The 20,358-nt window shown below is 42.2% G+C and overlaps 1 protein-coding gene across 1 annotated transcript; it reads right to left on the bottom strand.

Annotated features, from left to right (window-relative positions):
* Positions 1 to 431: 431 nt before the first annotated feature.
* MTFR2 (mitochondrial fission regulator 2) lies at positions 432 to 18,744 on the bottom strand. Its single transcript, XM_063125708.1, has 9 exons — positions 18,723 to 18,744; positions 12,701 to 12,840; positions 11,287 to 11,409; positions 10,590 to 10,694; positions 6,920 to 7,032; positions 5,264 to 5,460; positions 3,814 to 4,114; positions 2,099 to 2,282; positions 432 to 572 (listed from the first exon to the last, which is right to left on the bottom strand). The coding sequence occupies exons 2-9, from the start codon at positions 12,761 to 12,763 to the stop codon at positions 474 to 476; spliced, it is 1,185 nt and encodes a 394-aa protein (XP_062981778.1). The 5' UTR covers positions 12,764 to 12,840; positions 18,723 to 18,744; the 3' UTR covers positions 432 to 473.
* Between the last annotated feature and the right edge of the window lie 1,614 nt (positions 18,745 to 20,358).

Genomic DNA, 20,358 nt, shown 5'->3' with positions numbered 1-20,358 from the left:
TGCACCATACCTTATATACCTTATAAGGTTTGAATCAATGGCCTGGTTCGCACATAATGACAACCCAGACTGGCTTGAATCATGGGTTATTGTTACATGTTACCTGCACTATGGGTTAACCACAAATAACCCAGAGTTCACAACAATATTAATACATTAGCATCTTAACCAGATAAACTTTGCATCTATTTATTTCATTTCTGTGTTACATTCTTCTTTCACTTACTCATTAGTGTGACTAAAGATTTCCGCCAAGACTATAAAGCTGATGCAAAACCAGAAAGTATTACAGCTGATAAAAAATATTTTATAAAAACAAATTCCATGTGAACAGGCTTAGCTGCTAAAACACTTAATACAAAACAGTTAGCTTGACAACCACTGCCTTATAAAACAAGTCCATAAAACCGAAGAAAATGTAGTCTCAGCAGTTATAGATAGAATAGCTTTATTCCACAAGCTCTACATCATGGCTAAATAGGAACTCTTGCTTTTGTAGCTGATACATGCATCAGTTCCTCAGCTCTAATAAGTGTCTGCTTCATACTTGGCTTCAAAATGCGACAGCCAACCTGAAATCAAAAACATTTATTTTTTTAAAAAAACTATTTATTAGTTACATTTTTGCTCAAAAGAGGCCCCAAATGTGATAGACAAATATAAATTAAAATGTCATAATAAACAAAGAACCGGAGAAAAAACATATTTAAAAATAGAGAGCAGACTTACATTTAAACTCACAAACACATCAGTTGGAACAAAAAAGTTCTAATGACCCACCTAAAACTAAACAAAGAAGGAGCCAATCAGTCATAACCATGACCAAACTATGTCTTGGAGGTACTGGATCTTGCACACCACCTGAAGCTGGTAATAGTTGTTTCATGTCATGGAAGCCACTTGGGCCTCCCAAAATAATGCTGGCTCTAAAAGCACACCAGTTGCTAACCTGATCCTTCAGGGGGAGTACAATCCTGCCCAGAACAGGATGGCTACCACTTCTAGGACAGATATTCCACCCACCAATAGGACTCCCATGTTGTCTGGATTGAACTGGCCAACTTCAGTCCAGGCACTAGTTCAGCATTTCCACAGTGTTACCTAAATCTAATGAAAAGGTGAAGCAGAGCTGGGCATATTGCTGTCACCCCACAAGTCTCCCAATGACCCCACACAGTGGTTTCATGGATATGTAGAAAAGTAAGAAGGCAAAATGGTATGCCCCTGTGGCATACCATAGCATAACTGCCATGGGTCGGAGCAGTAGTCCTTCTAGAACAGCAGCACCTTCTAGAACAGTGTTCTAGAAGGGTGAGGAACTCAACGGTGGACTTGGCTAAAGTATAAGTGCATCTGGGGCTGCATACCAGCAGAGGGGATTAAGAAAAATTAGCAGGGCTGCCCTACTGGTGTCCTTCTCCCAGTTAAAGGCAGTGAAAGGAGTGTGTGTATAAGAAAGGAATGGGGAATATGAAAAAGAGTGTGCCAGGATCCCTTGACCTTGTAGAAAGGATTACAGCTGCATTAGGCCCAGCTAAGTGATCATGCAGTACCTCCTGAAATTAATACTAACCTAGAATAATTTTTTAAACTGCCTGTTCCTTCTGTTCCTAAAAAGCAGGCTCACCCCACCTCCCACATAAAATGAACCATATAAAAAGTTGTTGCTTTTAAGATGAAAGTTTTTGCTTATTAAGAAGCCCCACTGAAATCAATAGCTTTTACTTTTGGTTAACAATAACAAAGAAGGATGTAAAAGGTCATTTAAAAACATTGGATACGATCCATTGAAACTTTGACTAGCTGCTTTAACTATAAAAACATGACCAAAAGTGTATTTGTTGCTCTTGCTTTTTCAGAACTAAATGACAGATACAACAGTTCTATCATTTGTAAAAGCAACTTTTGGATAGGCTTCCCATGTGACATCCAAACCCTTTCACAGTACTTGGGAATAGAAGGGGCCCCTTGAACCTTTTTCCAGTAGCCTGTGTGAGACTTGTCATTATTTAACATTTCCTGAAGATTTTTTTTCTGTGTTGCCAGTATTCCTATACAAAAGACAGAAACGGTTTTTGTTTTTTTTAATGATACGTACCATTGGAGTATCTGGACTGGAAAATGGAGAAGCACCATAGGATCTATTCTCTTTATCAAATGAATCATCATCATTCCTGTGGGATGCAAATTTCTCCTTAAGAGCTTCCGATATTAAAGCTGCAGGATCCCACTGTGATTGCATTCTTTTCTTTTTGGGGGGTACAGGTGTACCTCCAGGGGATCTGGAGAAAGACAGCCAACATGTTTCCAATCTCTATCCATGAACTGCGGTAACATTTTACATACAAATCTACAACCCTCTACACAGCATTGGTGCTGCCACACTCCTTCTACACTACAAGGATGTCAGAGGTGCAAACAGTCACAATAGCCTTTAAGCCCTTCCAGGTAATCCTGTTGTATGCTGACCCCCTCTTTTGCCAACTCAACCACCTATAGCGTATCAGTAAGAGTATAAAAACGTACGAAGAGCCATGCGGGATCAGACCAAGAGTCCATCTAGTTCAGGATCCTGTTCACACAGCGGCCAACCAAGTCCAAGTCAAGTTTATTGTAATTAGCAACCAACCATTATACAATTTCGCATAGATGTGTTACATGAATTCATCTCCTTGGCCTTTGCACGCAAGAGCAGGGCCAGAACTAAGAATTTAGTTACATATGTATTAAAATCGTTCAATAAAAAACACAGCTTTTCAAGGGATGACCAACCAGCTGTCAATGGAAACCCACAAGCAGGACATGAGTGCAACAGCACCCTCCCAGCCTTGTTTCCCAGCGACTGGTGTACATAGGCATACTAATATAGCCATCAAATTTTTCCAATCTCCCTTTAAACCCAACTAAATTGGTGTCCATCACTACATCTTGGGGAAGTGAATTCCACAGATTAACTATGCGCTAAGTGAAGAAGTACTTCCTTTTAACTATCTTGAATCAACCATGGGATGATCCCAGGTTCTAGTATTATGATAGAGGGAGAAAGGTACTGTTTATTGTTTGTGTCAGGGAATTAAAAAGATTGCCTACTCTTTAAAGTTTCCTCTCCCTCGTTAAGGAGGGATATGTTCTGTATCCTAAACAAATCAAATGCAAGAAAAGGTGAAGTCCTTAACAAAAAACCATACAATACCAAACAAAAAGTTAAGGATATATATACAATAGAACAATTACGTTTAATGTACAAAAATAAAATAAAGGTTAACAATAATATTGCATTAAAAGTGCACCTCAAATTGCACAAGTTTGTTTTTAATGTTTTTTTAAAAATGGATACTGTTGTTTTTATACTGTTGTTTTTTATGGTTTTGATGGTTTTTAAATGTTGTATCCTTTTTAATGTTTACCATTTTTAACTGTTGTAAACCACCCAGAGAGCTTCGGCTGTGGGGCGGTATATAAACGTAATAAATAAATAAATAAATAAATAATAAACGTGAAGTAAAAAGGCCAAACGTGTTTCAACACAAGGTCTTCATCAGTGGCCAATGCGGGCTGCTGTATGCTCCCTAGAGACATAATTGGGCTGACTTTATATTTCCCAGTTATATGGTAGAAGATGTCACTCCCATTTGAAAATAATGCAGGGCCTCAGCCTCTTCAAACCGCCTCAGTCATAATCTTATGACATCTTCTATCTATAAAACCAGTTTCAGTGGAACTCTCTCAGCGGTTCAGAGAGAATTTGGTGACCCTATTTTATATCCCTTTTACTATTTCCTTATTCTAGAATTCATATTCTGCTCAACTTACCTTTCCACAGCTCTTAGTTTGACCTTATTTATATCCTTCAGAACATCCATCATACTCGGAACAGTCTTAACTGTCTGCTGTCCAGCACTGTCGGTATTATTCCTACTCTTACTTGCAGCCCGACGTTGCTTAATAAGCTCAATTGCTGAATTACGGGAATCAAAATCAGATAGCAGTACAGGTGGTGGTGGAGGTGGTGGTATGACTAAGTTACAAAGAGAGATAGTAACTGGTGTGGAAGTCATCGCTGGCTGTGGGAGACCAGTAGAGGGTGACTTTGATGAATTCATGGTACCTGAACCTATTAAACAATAAGGACAGGGAACTGTTCATATGAAAAAGTGAATCCCAGGTATGTCACTTTGCTTACTTTTAGAACAATCTACACAGTCTAGTACAAGAAGGCATGAATGACCAGAAGTGGATTAGGAACAAAATGAAGTTAAATTGTGAGGCAAAGTTTTGGTGTGTGCGTATTTTTAAAAAAAGGTTATTAAACAGATTATTCACTATACCACATTGGTTCCAACCTAGTCAGACTTGGACCAGGAAGGCCTGAGTTCAGATCCGCCACAAAAATAATTGGGTGACTCTGGGTTAGTCTCTTTGTTAACCTAAGTTTCCTCAGCATTGTTGTGAGGATAAAATAGAATTACATCATAAATGTTGCCATGAATGCGGAGAAAAAAGAGGACGAAAACATGGCAAATAAACTATATTGGACAACCCATAGCCCCTCTGTCCTTCTACAAGGTTTCAGACATCACTTTTCAAGTGTTTTGCCACAGTTATAAGGACTGAACAAAGCATGCTTTCAATTTTGAAAGAAGGTTCTAAAAGGTCCAATCCTGAACAAAATGCTACATTCTCTGCTACATACACCTTTACAGTACAACTTAAAATGTGTGGAATACACATTACCCTACCTATATTTAACGTTCATTGACATCATTTATTGAGGAATTCTGTTTAGGCAGACAACAGCCAGGACTGTTTTTCTTTGAAGAGCAGATTTCCATGCTGTTTCACAATCTGCTTTTGAACATTCCCTCAGTTTCAAAAGATGTTTGCTAGGCAGCACATGGGGACTGCTTGCCCAACAGACACATCCAAACCTCCCTTGGAGTATGTAGAAATAATTGTTCAGGTTCTTTGGATTCCGGCCAAGATTCCCAATAGTTCTCTTATGCAGTATGTTAATCAGAGTTTTATGTTAATAATATATATTATCACATCCTCTCTTGCCTTTGTTGACTAAGTGGGTAAAGGCTGGGCGCATACGTATCTCCAAACAATTGCTTTTAAATTTAACACATCAACTGTGCACAGGATGAACAAAGCAACTAGCAAGACGTCTTTGTACACAAACGTTGCTGTCAGATTGGCAGCATGACTGGAGAGAAACAAAACACAGAGAGACATTTATTAGGATCCACATAAACAAACTTACATGATTGCTCATTTCTTGTCCTATCCAGTGCCACAATTGAAGCAATCTGTCTACGAAGATGAGCTAACTCATCCTCAAGAGCAGAAATTTTTTGGAATGCATCGCCATCTACAACAGTCGTTTTTTGTGCTATTTCCTTTGAAGCAGCTGGTGCAGGAAATGTAGATGGAATCACAACTTCTCTCCATTCACCAAATCTGGAAATGATCAACATACAACTTTGAAAGTGAACAAAAGCCAATACTCAGAAAGCCAAGATATAATAAATAAAGTTAATCTTTATAGTAAACATTTCTATACCACCCAATAGCTGAAAGTCTCTGGTTAGGTTTGGATGTCACTTTAATACATGATGGTTTAATAAACTACGGGCTTAGGCTAATTTTTAAATAGCCCACGATGCCCCGTTATACCAATTGGCTAATAAGCTACTTTTTGTGGTTATTAAGCTACTGCGTGTAATTTGAGTCATCCCCCCACCCCCTGCAGTCCCCCCACCTGAGCGCACAGATATCCCATCCCCACTTGCGGTATTTAAGCCTCCTGACTAGGGGAAGCTGAATGTCAAGTTTTGAACCGACCCAGCAAAGTTCCAAGAGTTTACAGATACCACCCCTGTTTTGGCACCCAGGATTTTCACCTTTAAATCCATAGGGAATACCCTGGTAGCCAGTTTCAGTTGTCCCCTAAACTGCAGTAGCATTAATTCACTCTGTTACTATATCGCAGTTGCACATTTAAACCCATAGAGAATTCTCCATAGGTGGTACTTTCCATAAGGGAAAGGTCATCAGAGCTCCCTTCTGCGAAGTTGCACATAAAAGATGTTTAGGGTACTATCACTGGAAACTTGCAAGCCTTCTCAAAGGTGGGAGGCAGCACAATTCTCCCAGTTCAGTTTTAGGAGCACAACTACAACATTTTTGGCTGAATTGCAATGTCTGACAGCATGCAAACAACACAATATTACTAGCTATCAAATTATCTAGAGACACAAACATCTATTGTTTCAGCTCATTTCTAATTGCTGCAGGATACAAAACTTTCCATTACGCTAACAGTGGGTCCAACTAGTGCGCAGGCAGCACTGGAAACTGCCCATTCCCAGTCCCCAAAAGATTACTTGAACCATAATTGGGCTGCATTATGAGGACTATGAGTGGAAGGAAACTCACATAAATGGACTTACTATTGCCTCCTCCTGCCCATTGAAAAGCTGCTCCTGGCAGCTGCTGCTGGGGGGAGAGAAAATTGGCTAATCGGGCAAAGACATCTTGCATGAGCAGAACTCAACTCAAACACAGTGTTTCCAATTTTGCCATTCCCCCTTTCCAATGCAGTTTCCTGTGGTCAGGAAGGTCCCCTGACCCTTAGAAAGGCTTTTCAGGGATCACTGAGGGAAGACAGAACAAGACAGTCTCTTTCTTTCCACTCACGGTTCTCAGGATGCAACCCAGCATTTTAAAATGCAAATATGATTAGAAAAGCATAGCAAAGTCTTGCATTAGATTATTTTTTAAAACAACAACAACAACAACGATTACATGCTCATTGTTCAAATCCCTGGTCAGAAATAAGCTGTAACTAAGAAAGATTCAGACAATAGCATTACAAAAGATGTAGACATTCTTGAGAAGACAAGTCCATTTTACTTGCCTGAATTGAGCATATGGCTCCCTGTCATCAACTGCGATCCACAAGACATCAGCAAGAGATGGTGTAACAGAGTTAATTTGCTCAGTCTCTAAAGAATTCAAACTTCGGATCAACTAAACCAATATAAAAAAACATTAAGTGTCAATAAATGTCAGTTTTCTCAAAAACCAGAAAAAACAAAACTAGCTATAGTTTTGTAATGTATTACTCTGTTTAGTGAATTGTGTAGGGACATCACCTTGTTGACCCATATCACATCCCCTAGCTGTCAACTATTTTCTTAGCTGAAGAACCACTTTTGAGAGTCATATAGACAAAATCTGAACAGCGATAACCTGGCTTCAATAACCTATGTTCTTTTGTACATGTGGCTACCCTTGAAGATGGTTCAGAGCCTGCAGCCTGTGCAAAATGCGGTGGCCAGGTTGATAGCAGGAAACATATCTAAGCATATAACACCAATTCCGGCCTACTTGCACTGACTGGCTGTATGTTTCCAAGCCCAATTCAAGGGCCTGATCTTGACCTATAAAGCCTTACATGGATCAGGGCAGCAATACCTGACAGAGCACCTCACCTGAAATGAACCTACCCATCTACTTTGATCAAAATCTGAGGCCTTCCTCCAAGGTAGGTTCAGACGATGACAACAACAGAGAGGGCCTTCCTAGTGTTGGCCCCACAATTGTGGAATGCCCTTCCTAGAGGTCAGCCTGGCACCAATGATGTCATCTTTTTGGCGCTTTCCTCTACTCCCAGACATTTGACAGCATACGATGGAACATTTTAATGTGAGTTGGTTTGATTGGACCCTGGTATTTTATTGCTGCTTTTTTTTCAATGTTTCAAATTTCTGTACATTAAAGGTTCTGTGGTTTTTTTGTAAACTGTCCAGAGAACTTTGGCTATTGGACAGTAAAGAAATATAATAAATGAATGACCACCACACAGAAGATTCAAATTGCTTCCCATAGTGGTTGCTTCCACATGGGGAGTTGTGATGGGCAGAAGCTCATCAAGTGGATCAAACTTCAGGGGCAAGGAGAACGGTTTAGAGTGCCTGATCTGTACAGCAAATAGTATGCAATATGGAGGAAGCCACTAAATAGAAGCAGCCTCCATGCAGTGATCATTTAGTGTCCTTGTTGGAAAGCAATGTTAGCTATCCAAATATGTTTGCATCCCTGGCTTCTGAAATTCTACAGACACCCATCTAAGATGAAGTAAACCAAACTACTTACATGAGCCTTCCCAAACATGTTACTCTTCAGATGTTTTGGATTACAACTGAGCTAGCAGTGACTGACCAAGAAAGAGAACTTGGGGTTGTGGTGGACTGTTTGATAAAAATGTCAATCCAGTGTGTGGTTGGTGTGAAATAGGCAAATTCCATGTTAGGCATGATTAGGAAAGGAATTGAACATCATACTGCCTTTATACAAAACTTTGGTGCGACTGAATACTGTGTACAGTTCTGTCACTGCACCTTAAAAAGGATATTGCAGAGTTGGAAAACGTGCAGAACAGGGCAACTAAAATGATCAAGGGGCTGGAGTAACTCCCCTACGAGGAAAGGTTACAACAACTGGAACAACTTTTCATCCTCATCAGGTGTGGCTGTGGATGTGCTGAACCAGTGCTTGGCTGCGACAATGGACTGGATGAGGGCTAATAAACTGAAACTCAATCCAGACAAGACTGAGATGCTGCTGGTGGGTGGTTCCTCTGATCGGATGGCGGGCGTTCAACCAGTTCTGGATGGGATTGCACTCCCCCTGAAGGAGCAGGTTCGTAGCTTGGGGGTTCTCCTAGAACCATCTTTGTCACTTGAGGCTCAGGTGGCCTCAGTGGCACAGAGTGCTTTCTACCAACTCCGGTTGGTGGCCCAGCTATGCCCCTATCTGGACAGGGATAACCTGGCTTCAGTTGCTTCAGTTGTCCATACTTTGGTAACTTCCAAATTAGATTACTGCAATGCCCTCTACATGGGGCAGCCTTTGAAGACGGTCCGGAAGCTGCAGCTTGTGCAAAATGCGGCGGCCAGATTGATAGCTGGAACAGGGAGGTTTGAGCATATAACACCGATTCTGGCCCGCTTGCATTGGCTGCCTGTATGTTTCCGAGCCCAATTCAAGGTGCTGGTTTTAACCTATAAAGCCCTACATGGCTTGGGACCACAATACCTGATGGAACGCCTCTCCCGACATGAACCAACCCGTACACTGCGCTCAACATCTAATGTTCTCCTCCGAGTGCCTACTCCGAGGGAAGCTCGGAGGATGGCAACAAGGGAGAGGGCCTTTTCAGTGGTTGCCCCCCGACTGTGGAATGATCTTTCCGAAGAGGCTCACCTGGCGCCAACATTGTTATCTTTTTGGTGCCAGGTCAAGACTTTTCTCTTCTCCCAGGCATTTTAACAGCATTTAACAACGTTAAGTTTGTTTTTAATGGACCCCAGAATTGTTGTTTTTAAATGGATACTGTTGTTTTTATACTGTTTTTTATGTTTTTGATGGTTTTTAAATTTTGTATACTTTTAATGTTTACCATTTTTAATTGTTGTAAACCGCCCAGAGAGCTTTGGCTGTGGGGCGGTATAAATATGTAATAAAATAAATAAATAAATAAATAAATAAATAAATAAATAAATAAATAATAAATTGTTTAACTCAGAAAAAAGGCAAGTAAAGGGAGACATCACAGAGGTGTACAAAGGAAGCACTACTTCACGCAATGGATAGCTAAACTACGGAATTCACTTCCACAAGATGTAGTGATGGCCACCAATTTGGATGGCTTTAAAATGGGAGTGGAGGATAAGGTTATCAATGGCTAGTAGTTCTGATGGTTATATGCTATCTCCAGTATGTAGCTTTCCTGTAGGCAGTTGGTTGGCCACTGTGTGAACAGAATGCTGGAATAGATGGATCCTTGGTCTGGTCCAGCATGGCTCTTATGGGACTTCAATTCCCATCAGCCTCAGACAGCATGACAATTGGCCATACTGTCTGGGGCTGATGGGAAATGGAGTCCCAAAAATCTGGAGCGCACCAGGTTACAGAAGGCTGCCCTATAACAAAGTTGCACAGAAAAGATGTTTAGGGTACTATCACTGGAATCTTGTGAGCCTTCTCAGAGTTAATACTTAGGTGGGAGGAAACACAATTCTCCCAGTTAAGTTTTAGGAGCACAACTCCAACATTTTTGGCTGAATTGCAATGCATAGCAGCACACAAATAACAAAATATATAATAGCTATCAAATTGCTTGAAAGATAGTATTCAGAACATTATTCAGGGTATTACAGAGTAGGTTTTATCTCATTGTTTCTTCAATTGTTGGCTTTCGACTGCTGCAGTATCTAGAGACTCAAACATCTATTCTCCATATTCAGAGAGTAAATGTATTTTTGATTTTTTTCCCCATTTCTATTAGTTCATTTCACAATCATTGCTTGATAAAGACCCGTCTGCTATCATCTGAAGTACATTTTTATTACTTCAGTTCCTACAATTTCTTCCAAATCATAAACAGCACAGTTCAAGTAGAATTTTATTGAGAATGCTTGCTACTTCGTTTCCATTATTATATGCTAAACATAGCAAAATTCCTGAACAACATATCAGCATTAACAAAATATTCATTTTAAATTTAGCAATAATCATTATACCTGAAAGTGAGGCCTTGGAGAAGGAGTTAATAACAGACACTTCCCCAGTCTACGAACGAAACTTCGGGTAGATCCATATTCTTTTCTTTCCCAAGTCCAGGATATCTAGAAGTCAAGTTAAATGCAAACATTTTAAATTGAGCTGTAAACCAATTAAGGGTGCAATCCTATGCATGTTTAGACAAAAAAACTTCTACAACTCTCAGCATCCCTTCAGCCAGTCATGCTGGCTGGGGCATGCTGGGAATTGTAGGGCTTTTTCTCTGCCTAATGAAGTAAAACATTACACCCTAAGGAACTTTAGAATTTTGCCTTTTAACTAATTAACTTTTAATAAAAGTGCATGTTACCAAAACCTCAATATAGATGCTTTTTTGAGGTACAGAAGAAAACAAGAGGCAGATAACAACATTGTTAGATAGAACATCGCTGCATTATTTCCTCCTTTTTCTTTAAATAGATTGTGGGAAAAGGTAAACATATGGAAAAGTCTTAAGCCAGAAAAGAGAAAAATGATGGGAAAGGACAGTGGGAAGAGTCTGACATTTCTGAACTGTTTAGCTGACAGTTCAGAAATCTGATGCTATGGCTATGCAAGAAAGATGCTATGAAAGAAGGAGGATGCAGTCAACATAGCCAATATCTACCTGCTTAAACACACTACTAGCAGCAAGAGAAAAAATGTTGATCATCTCACCAAACAGCTCCTTGAGATGGCACATAACTGCTGGAAGTGTGTTCCTGAGAGGGTATTTGCAGAAAGATGGGATCCAATTATGCGAGCAATGCGATTAAGATGGACTTCACACCTTTGTAGGAGCTGTGAAAAGAAAAAGCAGCCACAGAAACAAGAGAATCTATATAAATCTAAGAAAGACTCTTTAACTGATCTAAACACTTGAGAATTTGTTTCCAACCTGGAACTACCACCAGCACAGCTTTCAGCACCAATAATATTGACTAATGGCTGGGGTAGCTCAGCTACAAATGCTGTTTGAAATGAAAATAAACTAATTAACATACATGTTATTTCTAACTTTCCTCTCCTTTAATAATAATAATAATAATAATAATAATAATAATAATAATAATAATTCTTACCCACCTTTCCATTCTGATCGAGGCAGGGAACAACAATAAACGATAAAATACATAAAACTCAAAGCCCACATAACTATATAGCAGAGGATTCTGTTTTCAAATTATTTATAGGGTAGGGCAGGAGGGCACTTGCCTCTAACTCAGGAGTAGGTAACTTTGGGGGGGTGTCTGAGGGCCACTTTCCACCGCTGCTGGAGCCCATCCTTTGCAGAACACACTCCTGTCACCACACCACTGAATTTGGCAGAACGGCATTAAAAAAACCAGAAATTTGCTGCCGAAATTCAATAGCAAACTGACAATATTTTGGCAGCTGCCGCACAAGAGAACCTGCATGTTGCCTATCTCTGCTCTAAATGAAATATGTGCATTATGATGCTCCTATGAAGCCATCACTCCTCCCTTCATTATCAGATGTACCATGATGCAAATAGTACAATCTTGACCCTGTTCAGACAACATACTAAGCCATGGTGGTTAAGCATTTTGAGCTAAACATTATGGCATAGCGCATCATGTGAATCATTCATAGAATCATAGAATAGCAGAGTTGGAAGGGGCCTACAAGGCCATCGAGACCAACCCCCTGCTCAATGCAGGAATCCACCCTAAAGCATCCCTGACAGATGGTTGTCCAGATGGTTGTCCATTAATAACCATAGTGGCTACATAACCACAGTTTAAACATATTCACTGCTGCAAAAGGGTTAGTAGCCTAACTATGGCTTAGCATGTTGTCTGAACAGGCCCCCTAGCTTCCTGGAATATATAACCCGGCCAAACACCGTCAAATAACAGGTAATCACTGGAAATACAGCTTCAGAGCACAGTGCAAGTATGGGGGCAATAGGCTCTCCATTCACAGCACCAAGCTGGAGAAGAAGGGTGAAGCTCTTCACATCACACTCCCCAGAGGGGAATCATGGGCTCTTGTGGAACTTCTACCCTGTTTTAAATCAAAATTTTCATGCAACATCCCCCTCCCCCACTAAACAATAATATCTGCTTACCAGTTCTGGTGACACACCATAATATTCCAGCAGCTGTCTTAAGAGATTCAGTAGTAGAGACATTTACAAAGCAATGTAATAATTCAGACACCACTTAAAATATAGTGATGCACATGCCAAAAGCATTCAGTAAACATCTGCTGCAAATGCAAAGAGAAACGTTAATTTCAAAATCAGGATGAAAACAAAAAATCCCCATCCTCAAATTTATAAACTTAATGTAAAACCACAGAGGAGCATAAAGACACAATGAGAAACAAGAATTGAAAGCCATCCTAAGACAATGCAAATGCGGTTTAAAAACTCATGAGACACACACAACTATACAGGGAGGTGTTTTTTCAGCACTTCCAAGCTTGGGGAAAGAAAGGAAGGCCAACACTGGGCATGAAGGCAGTGCAGGAAGCCAAACCAACAGAAATCTAAATTGGTCAAGAATCAGGACACAAATCCAGGGATCAATGAGCTAAATCTCCAGACTTACTACTCTCGTTGCCTCACCTTCCTGCCACTATGGACATAGGCCATAGCTAGACCTAAGGTTTATCCCTGGATCGTCCAGGGGTCAAACCTGTTCATCTAGGTGACACACAGGGGATCCAGTGCTCAGGCAGGGGCAAACCCTGGATGATCACAGGATAAACCTTAGGTCTAGCTGTGGCCATAGTCAGCAGGAGCAAAGGACGAGTGAAAAACATGGCACTGGTACTAGGAGCAATGGCTGGGAAGCAGCAAACAGCTGTGCTGTGGGCAAGGCAAGAGCTTGTAACCCACCAAATGCTAATTGTCTTGAAGGTGGCCTTCAGAGGTCCCAGAAGCCTCCATTATCTCTATATTCATGACCACATCTGTCTTTTTTTCTCACTGTCCACCAGGGGAAGAGCCCATTTCCAGGAGAAGCAGGACAGCACCAGGGAATGTGGGACCAAGTTGGAGTGGGGAAAACCAGGAACCTCTGGCTTCTTCCATACTCATTTGGCCAGCATGACTGTTCCTCCTTTCTGACTCATAGGCCCCGTTCAGACAACACCCTAAACCATGCTGCTTAACCGCAAAATGGATAATGGAATGCATTAAGGTCAATGCATTCCGTTAACCCTTTTGTGGTTAAGCAGCATGGTATAGCGTGTTGTCTGAACGGGACCACTTTCTTTCACTTTCGCACCTCAAAAGTAGGCTCTGAAACTAAGGCTTAATCTACACCTACAGCCCTTTCGCAAGGGAAAAGGGGTGGTTGAGAGTTTTTCCGCTTCTACAATCGCTGCTCATGGGGCACACGCGTCGGACGTTTCTCACAATGACAGGAGTGCTGTTGTGGGAGGATGTGTGTCCCCTTACAGCGCTTCCGCATGTGGATCGGGAGAAGTGGGTGGGGATACACAGATGATGCAGCTACAGAGGCTTTTTTTTTTAATGAACCGGGAGGGATGAGCACAAATGCAAAATCACAGCTATGATGCGCACAAACGCAAAATCACAGCTATGCATGGGGTGGATAGGCGGTCCAGCAACTATGTGATGCTGTGCAGAGATATGTTTGTGTTAAAAAAAAATACACATGGTTGGCACCACAACAGGGCAATAACCAATAAAAAACTGTGCCGAAAATGGCGGACGGGTCCACTCTCACACACCTTCAAAACTGCTGGACATGCCCCTGACAGTGGGTTGACGGTTTGCCAAGCTGGTAACTTGCGCCGCAAAACAACTTTGCAAAAGGGGGGCATACCAGCCACAGACTTCGGGATTGTAGCGAGATAGCTGGAAAAACCATGACAAATCCAGTCAGCGATATTCCGGGAAAACTGAGGGGTGGACCCGAGATCACCACGGGATCAGCTGTGCGTCATGTGGCTCGGTAGGAACAACTTCGATATTATTCTGGAATAAACGGCTGGTGTAGACATGGCCTAAGTGTGACTGCCTCTTCGTCACTGATCCTTCATATAAGGAGCTTAGAGCTCCTGAAGATTATTTCTCAGCTTCCATCCTTCAGTATACAACAATTCTACAGGGTTGTTGCAACAAATATTTGAATATCTGAATTATGGTCTTGTATTGGTTTAATGTTTGTAATTAATGCCTTATACAAATATTTCAGCAATTACTATGTATTTTAATGCATCTGATTTTCTTTTAAACAACATAGAAATATTTTAAAATACGGTCAGAGGTATATAAAACTACCAAATAATTAAAATACTAACAATTAAGCACCCCAAAGTGCAATCTAAATGCCAAGTACCATTTAAAAACTTTGACATATTTGCTATGGGATAGTATATAAATGTAATAAATAAACAAAAACAACAACAATAAATTCCCAGCTAAGTATGCATAGGATTGCAGCCTGGAAGTGCAATCCTATACATGTCTACTCACAAATAAGCTATATAATCTTTACTGGAGCTAAACAGCCATGTCTGTATTTGCTTTACCCTTCCAAAATGGCATTTTGAACTTAAACATGATTAAAAGGGGAGGGGAAGTTTTAATTTCAACATACCCTTGACTTTACCAGGTGGAATTGAGGCATCTGGTGGTAGCACTAGGAAATGATAAGGGGGAAAGACAAATGTGATCTGAAAGTCAGAACTTTTATTGATCAGTAACATCAGCAGTAGTATCATTCCCCTGAACCCAGCCCTTAGGGGGTAGCAAAATAGTAATTCCACAAATAGCATAAAGCATAAAAGTGATACAGCACATGACACAAATACAATTGTAACAAGCACATGCATAGCTAAACTAACACTGCCATACCTTCACAGTTGCAAACTATCCCCATTTTTTTTAATCCCCAAACCTTTCATCTTCCTGTAATTAATAGGCAGCTTTTATTTTAAATACAATAATGTCCCAGTGCTACAACCAGATGCTTCAAACCCACCAGACTACAAAGAAGGAAGGGAGGGAAAGAGATCCACAATGTGCAGAGAGAGAAGTATAGAACATTTCTTAAAGAGCACTTTAAGAAGCATCTTATGTAAAGTACTTCATAATCCTGCAGCAACACCATCAATATAAAAATTTAAAAGTATGGAAGAGGGGAGGAAAGAAAAGAGAGTGCCCCCCCCTCAATTGATCACACTTTTCTATGAGCTATAGACTCCTGTCCAAATTGTGGGTTTTCCACAGGCAACGAGTTGACCACTGTGTGGACAGAATGCTAGACTCTGGCCAGATCAACACCAAGCAAGATACGACACTTTGAAAACGGCTTGAAAACGGTCTATGGCGTGTGTCCCGGGCCCCAGCAGTTGTCACTACTGTAATAAACCGTTTTAAAGGGACGGTGTAAAAGCCGGAATGGAACAGCCCGGAACGACCCCATTATATTAAAAAAAATACCAAAAACAGTGGCATGTGTTAGCAACACACGAGAACAATATTTTAGGACTAAAACCATGCCAATATTATATCACTATTAACCCCAGAACTCCGAAAACAACGTCCAGAACAGAATGGGATGGCCGGAACTGCCACTACTGAATGAGCAATATCAACCAAACGCAACAGTCATGCATAACTCCATGGCAGGGATGCAATCAGCCACAAAACGTGCAAAGAAACTGCGTTCCGATAACCATTCCGCGCACAGCGCATATGGCGCAAAACGGGCAGGGACAGCAGCTTCCAAGTGAAGTATGTTAATCAAACTCACCAGACACACATTACTAGGTGAGCCTGATGTAATAAGCTCCAAAAATTGCCCCCAAACCACATTCAGATACCCGTTCCGGGCAAAAAAGCATATTGCGCAAAATGGGCCGTAACAGCAGCTTCCCAATGAGGTAAGTCAACCAAACTCATCAGACGCACATAACTAGGTGGGGCAAATATAGAAAGCTCCAAAAGTTGCCCCGAAACCACGTTCAGGTACCCGTTCCGGGCAAAAACGCGTATTGCGCAAAAGGGCCGTAACAGCAACTTCCCAATGAGGAAAGTCAACCAAACTCACCAGACACACATTACTAGGTCAGCCTGATGTAATAAGCTCCAAAAATTGCCCCCAAAACACGTTCAGATACACGTTCCGGGCAAAAACGCGTATAGCGCAAAATGGGCCATAACGGCAGCTTCCCAATGAGGTAAGTCAACCAAACTCACCAGATACACATGACAAAGTGGGACAAATATAGAAAGCTCCAAAAGTTGCCCCAAAACCACGTTCAGATACCCGTTCCGGGCAAAAACGCGTATTGCACAAAACAGGCCGTAACGGCAGCTTCCCAATGAGATAAGTGAACCAAACTCATCAGATGCACATGACAAGGTGGGACAAATATAGAAAGCTCCAAAAGTTGTCCTGAAACCACGTTCAGGTATTGCGCAAAACAAGCCGGAACGGGTATCTGAACGTGGTTTGTGGGCAATTTTTGGAGCTTATTACATCAGGCTCACCTAGTAATGTGTGTCTGGTGAGTTTGGTTGACTCACCTCATTGGGAAGTTGCCGTTACGGCCCTCTTGCGCAATACACGTTTTTGCCCGGAACGGGTATCTGAACGTGGTTTTGGAGCAACTTTTAGAGCTTTCTATATTTGTCCCACTTTGTCATGTGCATCTAGTGAGTTTGGTTGACTTTCCTCATTGGGAAGCTGCCGTTACGGCCCGTTTTGCACAATACGCGTTTTTGCCCGGAAAGGGTATCGGAACGTGGTTTCAGGGCAACTTTTGGCGCTTTCTATATTTGTCCTACCTAGTTATGTGCATCTGGTGAGTTTGGTTCACTTATCTCACTGGGAAGCTGCCATTACGGCCCATTTTGCGCAACACGTGTTTTTGCCCGGAACGGGTATCTGAACGGGGTTTCAGGGCAACTTTTGGAGCTTTCTATATTTGTCCCACCTTGTCATGTGCATCTGATGAGTTTGGTTGACTTACCTCATTGGGAAGCTGCCGTTACGGCCCATTTTGCGCAGTACGCGTTTTTGCCCGGAACGGGTAACTGAACGTGGTTTCGGGGCAATTTTTGGAGCTTATTACATCAGGCTCACCTAGTAATGTGTGTCTGGTGAGTTTGATTAACATACTTCACTTGGATGCTGGTGTCCCTGCCCGTTTTGCGCCATATGCGCTGTGCGCGGAATGGTTATCGGAACGCAGTTTCTTTGCACGTTTTGTGGCTGATTGCATCCCTGCCATGGAGTTATGCATGACTGTTGCGTTTGGTTGATATCGCTCGTTCAGTAGTGGCTGTTCCGGCCATCCCATTCTGTTCCGGACGTTGTTTTCGGAGTTCTGGGGTTAATAGTGATATAATATTGGCATGGTTTTAGTCCTAAAATATTGTTCCCAAGTGTTGCTAACACATGCCACTGTTTTTGGTATGGTTTTTTAATATAATGGGGCCGTTCCGGGCTGTTCCGTTCCGGCTTTTACACCGTCCCCGTTTTAAAGCAGTAGTGTAGACACTGCCTAGATGATTGAATCTAGTAGGTCTCCTTTTAGGTTCGGTCCCATCATTCCATAAATGATCGTATGTTACTGATCTTTACAAGCTGCTCTGGGAGCATTTTTGGCTAAAGAGCGGTGTAGAAATACTGCAAATAAATAAATATAAAAGATCCAGGGGTGAGGAAGTTTACCCTCCATACTACAGGGGTGGTGAATCTGTCGCCGTGTAAGATCTGTTGGGACTACAATTCCCATCACTCCCGACTTCTGGGCATCCTGTCTAGGGCTCATGGCAGTTGTATTCCAACACTTCAGCCACACGTACACACAGACCGCATATAAAAGACAGACACCGTTCAGAAATAAGGTTTGACCGCTCGCTAGAGACGGCCGTCACATTCTCTGTTGGCCCAGCGCCGACCCACTTCCTACTGGGATGGGGGAGAGAACAAGAGGACGGAAGCGTACGAACCCTCGACACGTGTCAAGAGAAACTACCCGCCCCACTCCAGCCGTTGAGGGAAGCCTTCAGTTTCCCAACCGCCGACATCGAGCGGAAGATTTACGAAGCCCGTCACGAGCGCGCGACCTGCAACTGAAACGGCTGCCACGGAGAAACTCACCTGCCACGCGAGACCTTCTCCTTCCTCTCTCTTTTGCGCCCCCTCCGTCCCTCCCTTCCTCTCCCCCTTCCTTCCTCTCTCTCCGGAGGGGCGGCGAGGATTTCAAGTGCCAGACGCGGGCCCCTAGGACGGCACAATCAAACCGTGGCACTCGCCTTCTTGATTGGAGGGCCTGAAAGAACGTCGCTGCGCGCTGCAGCCAATCCGGCATCGCGGAGGCGTGGCTTCTGGAAGGTGTCATTTTGGAAGGCTTTATTTTGATAAGACAGCGTCATGTGGGACGACTAACGCATGTATTTATTAGGATGGGGGTTTGGAGCCAGTAAGAAAGCTGGAAAGGAACATCTGCTGACGGTGGCAAGCTGGGCCAACCGGTATCTTGGAGACGACAATGAAAAGAGCCAAATTAATTTAGACTCAGAGTAACAGCTAATGCACTCTTCTCCAACCTAGTGCCTTCCAAATCTATTGACTACAACTCCCAACATCCCCCAGCCTAGCTGAGGAATGCTGGGACTCGCAATCCAACACAACTAGAGAAATCAAGTAATAGCTCATCCTTACTTAAGCTCCCTCTTCTGCTAGTCCACCCCCTTCCAAATGACCAGAGTAGCAGGGATGATGGTAGCAGAAGCAAACTCCATTTTACTCATGTAGTCATGATAGTGCTTTGACTTAGGAGTTTAAAATGCTGTTTTGTTTTTAAAATATTTTTGTAAAGTTGTGTTGCTCTAAGGTATAACAAATGTAGAAGTATGGAATGGAAGTTGGGGGGGGGGAGTGAAATGTTAGCTGCATGCTTCACAGTGGAAGTAATACATACAACTGCCTTCTACTCGAACCCGTGATCGTGGACAGGACTGGAGACCTCCGATTTGTTTCTTTTTATATTACGTCATCCCTGAACTTACTAGTTGACTCCTTCAGTTTGATCTCCAGCCATCGAGTTCTCATCTCTTAGTCATTTGGCTTCCATTCAGCCTGAGCCTATGCATATTTACTCTGAAGTAAGTTCAACTCAAGTTCAGTGGGGTTTACCTGAATAGTCTCTGGGAAAAGGAGGCATAGGTAGGCAGGTTTACACTTACACACACACACACACTATATACATCTTTCCTTTTCCACAAAAATCTTTCATTTCTCAGTTATCCAACTTTTCCCCTCCCATTCCCTTTGAGGGCTCCTGGCTGTGAAGCTGTTCACAGCCACTTCAGACATCTAAAATCTGCACTCCCTTCTTGTTGCCCATTTGCCACTCATCTGTCAGCTTTAGATCTTGCCCCCATGGAGGGAGTGGAGGATGTGCAAACATTTAGGATCCACACTTCCATAGGCAACCTTCTTGGTAATATACATGTTGAGTTTTTGCTTTGTTTTCCATGGCCTCCAATCTGGATAGCTTCAAAAGGGGGTTGGATAAATTCCTGGAGGCGAAGGCTAGCAACTGCTACTAGTCCTGATGGTTGTGTGCTATCTCCAGTATTTGAGGCAATAAGCCTGTGTACAATTGCTGGGGAGCAGGGGAGGGAAGGTGCTGTAGCACCATGTCCTGCTTGTTCATCCCTGGCTGATGGCTGGTTGGCCACTGTGTGAACTGAGTGCTGGACTAGATGGACCCTTGGTCTGAACCAGCATG

The sequence above is a fragment of the Elgaria multicarinata genome, chromosome 4 (genome assembly GCF_023053635.1).
Source record: "Elgaria multicarinata webbii isolate HBS135686 ecotype San Diego chromosome 4, rElgMul1.1.pri, whole genome shotgun sequence".
Classification (NCBI taxonomy): domain Eukaryota; kingdom Metazoa; phylum Chordata; class Lepidosauria; order Squamata; family Anguidae; genus Elgaria; species Elgaria multicarinata.
The sequence above is the reverse complement of the archived record's forward strand: the minus strand, read 5'-3'. Positions and strand labels throughout refer to the sequence as shown.

Excerpts from the sequence above, each read along its gene's own strand:
- MTFR2 (XM_063125708.1), bottom strand. The coding sequence starts at position 12,763 with ATGTCTCTACTACTGAATCTCTTAAGACAGCTGCTGGAATATTATGGT. Across the intron at positions 11,410-12,700 it reads ATGGTGTGTCACCAGAACTG|CTCCTACAAAGGTGTGAAGT; the intron begins GTAAGCAGATAT and ends TTCTTTTCACAG. Across the intron at positions 7,033-10,589 it reads CTCCAAGGCCTCACTTTCAG|TTGATCCGAAGTTTGAATTC; the intron begins GTATAATGATTA and ends ATATTGGTTTAG.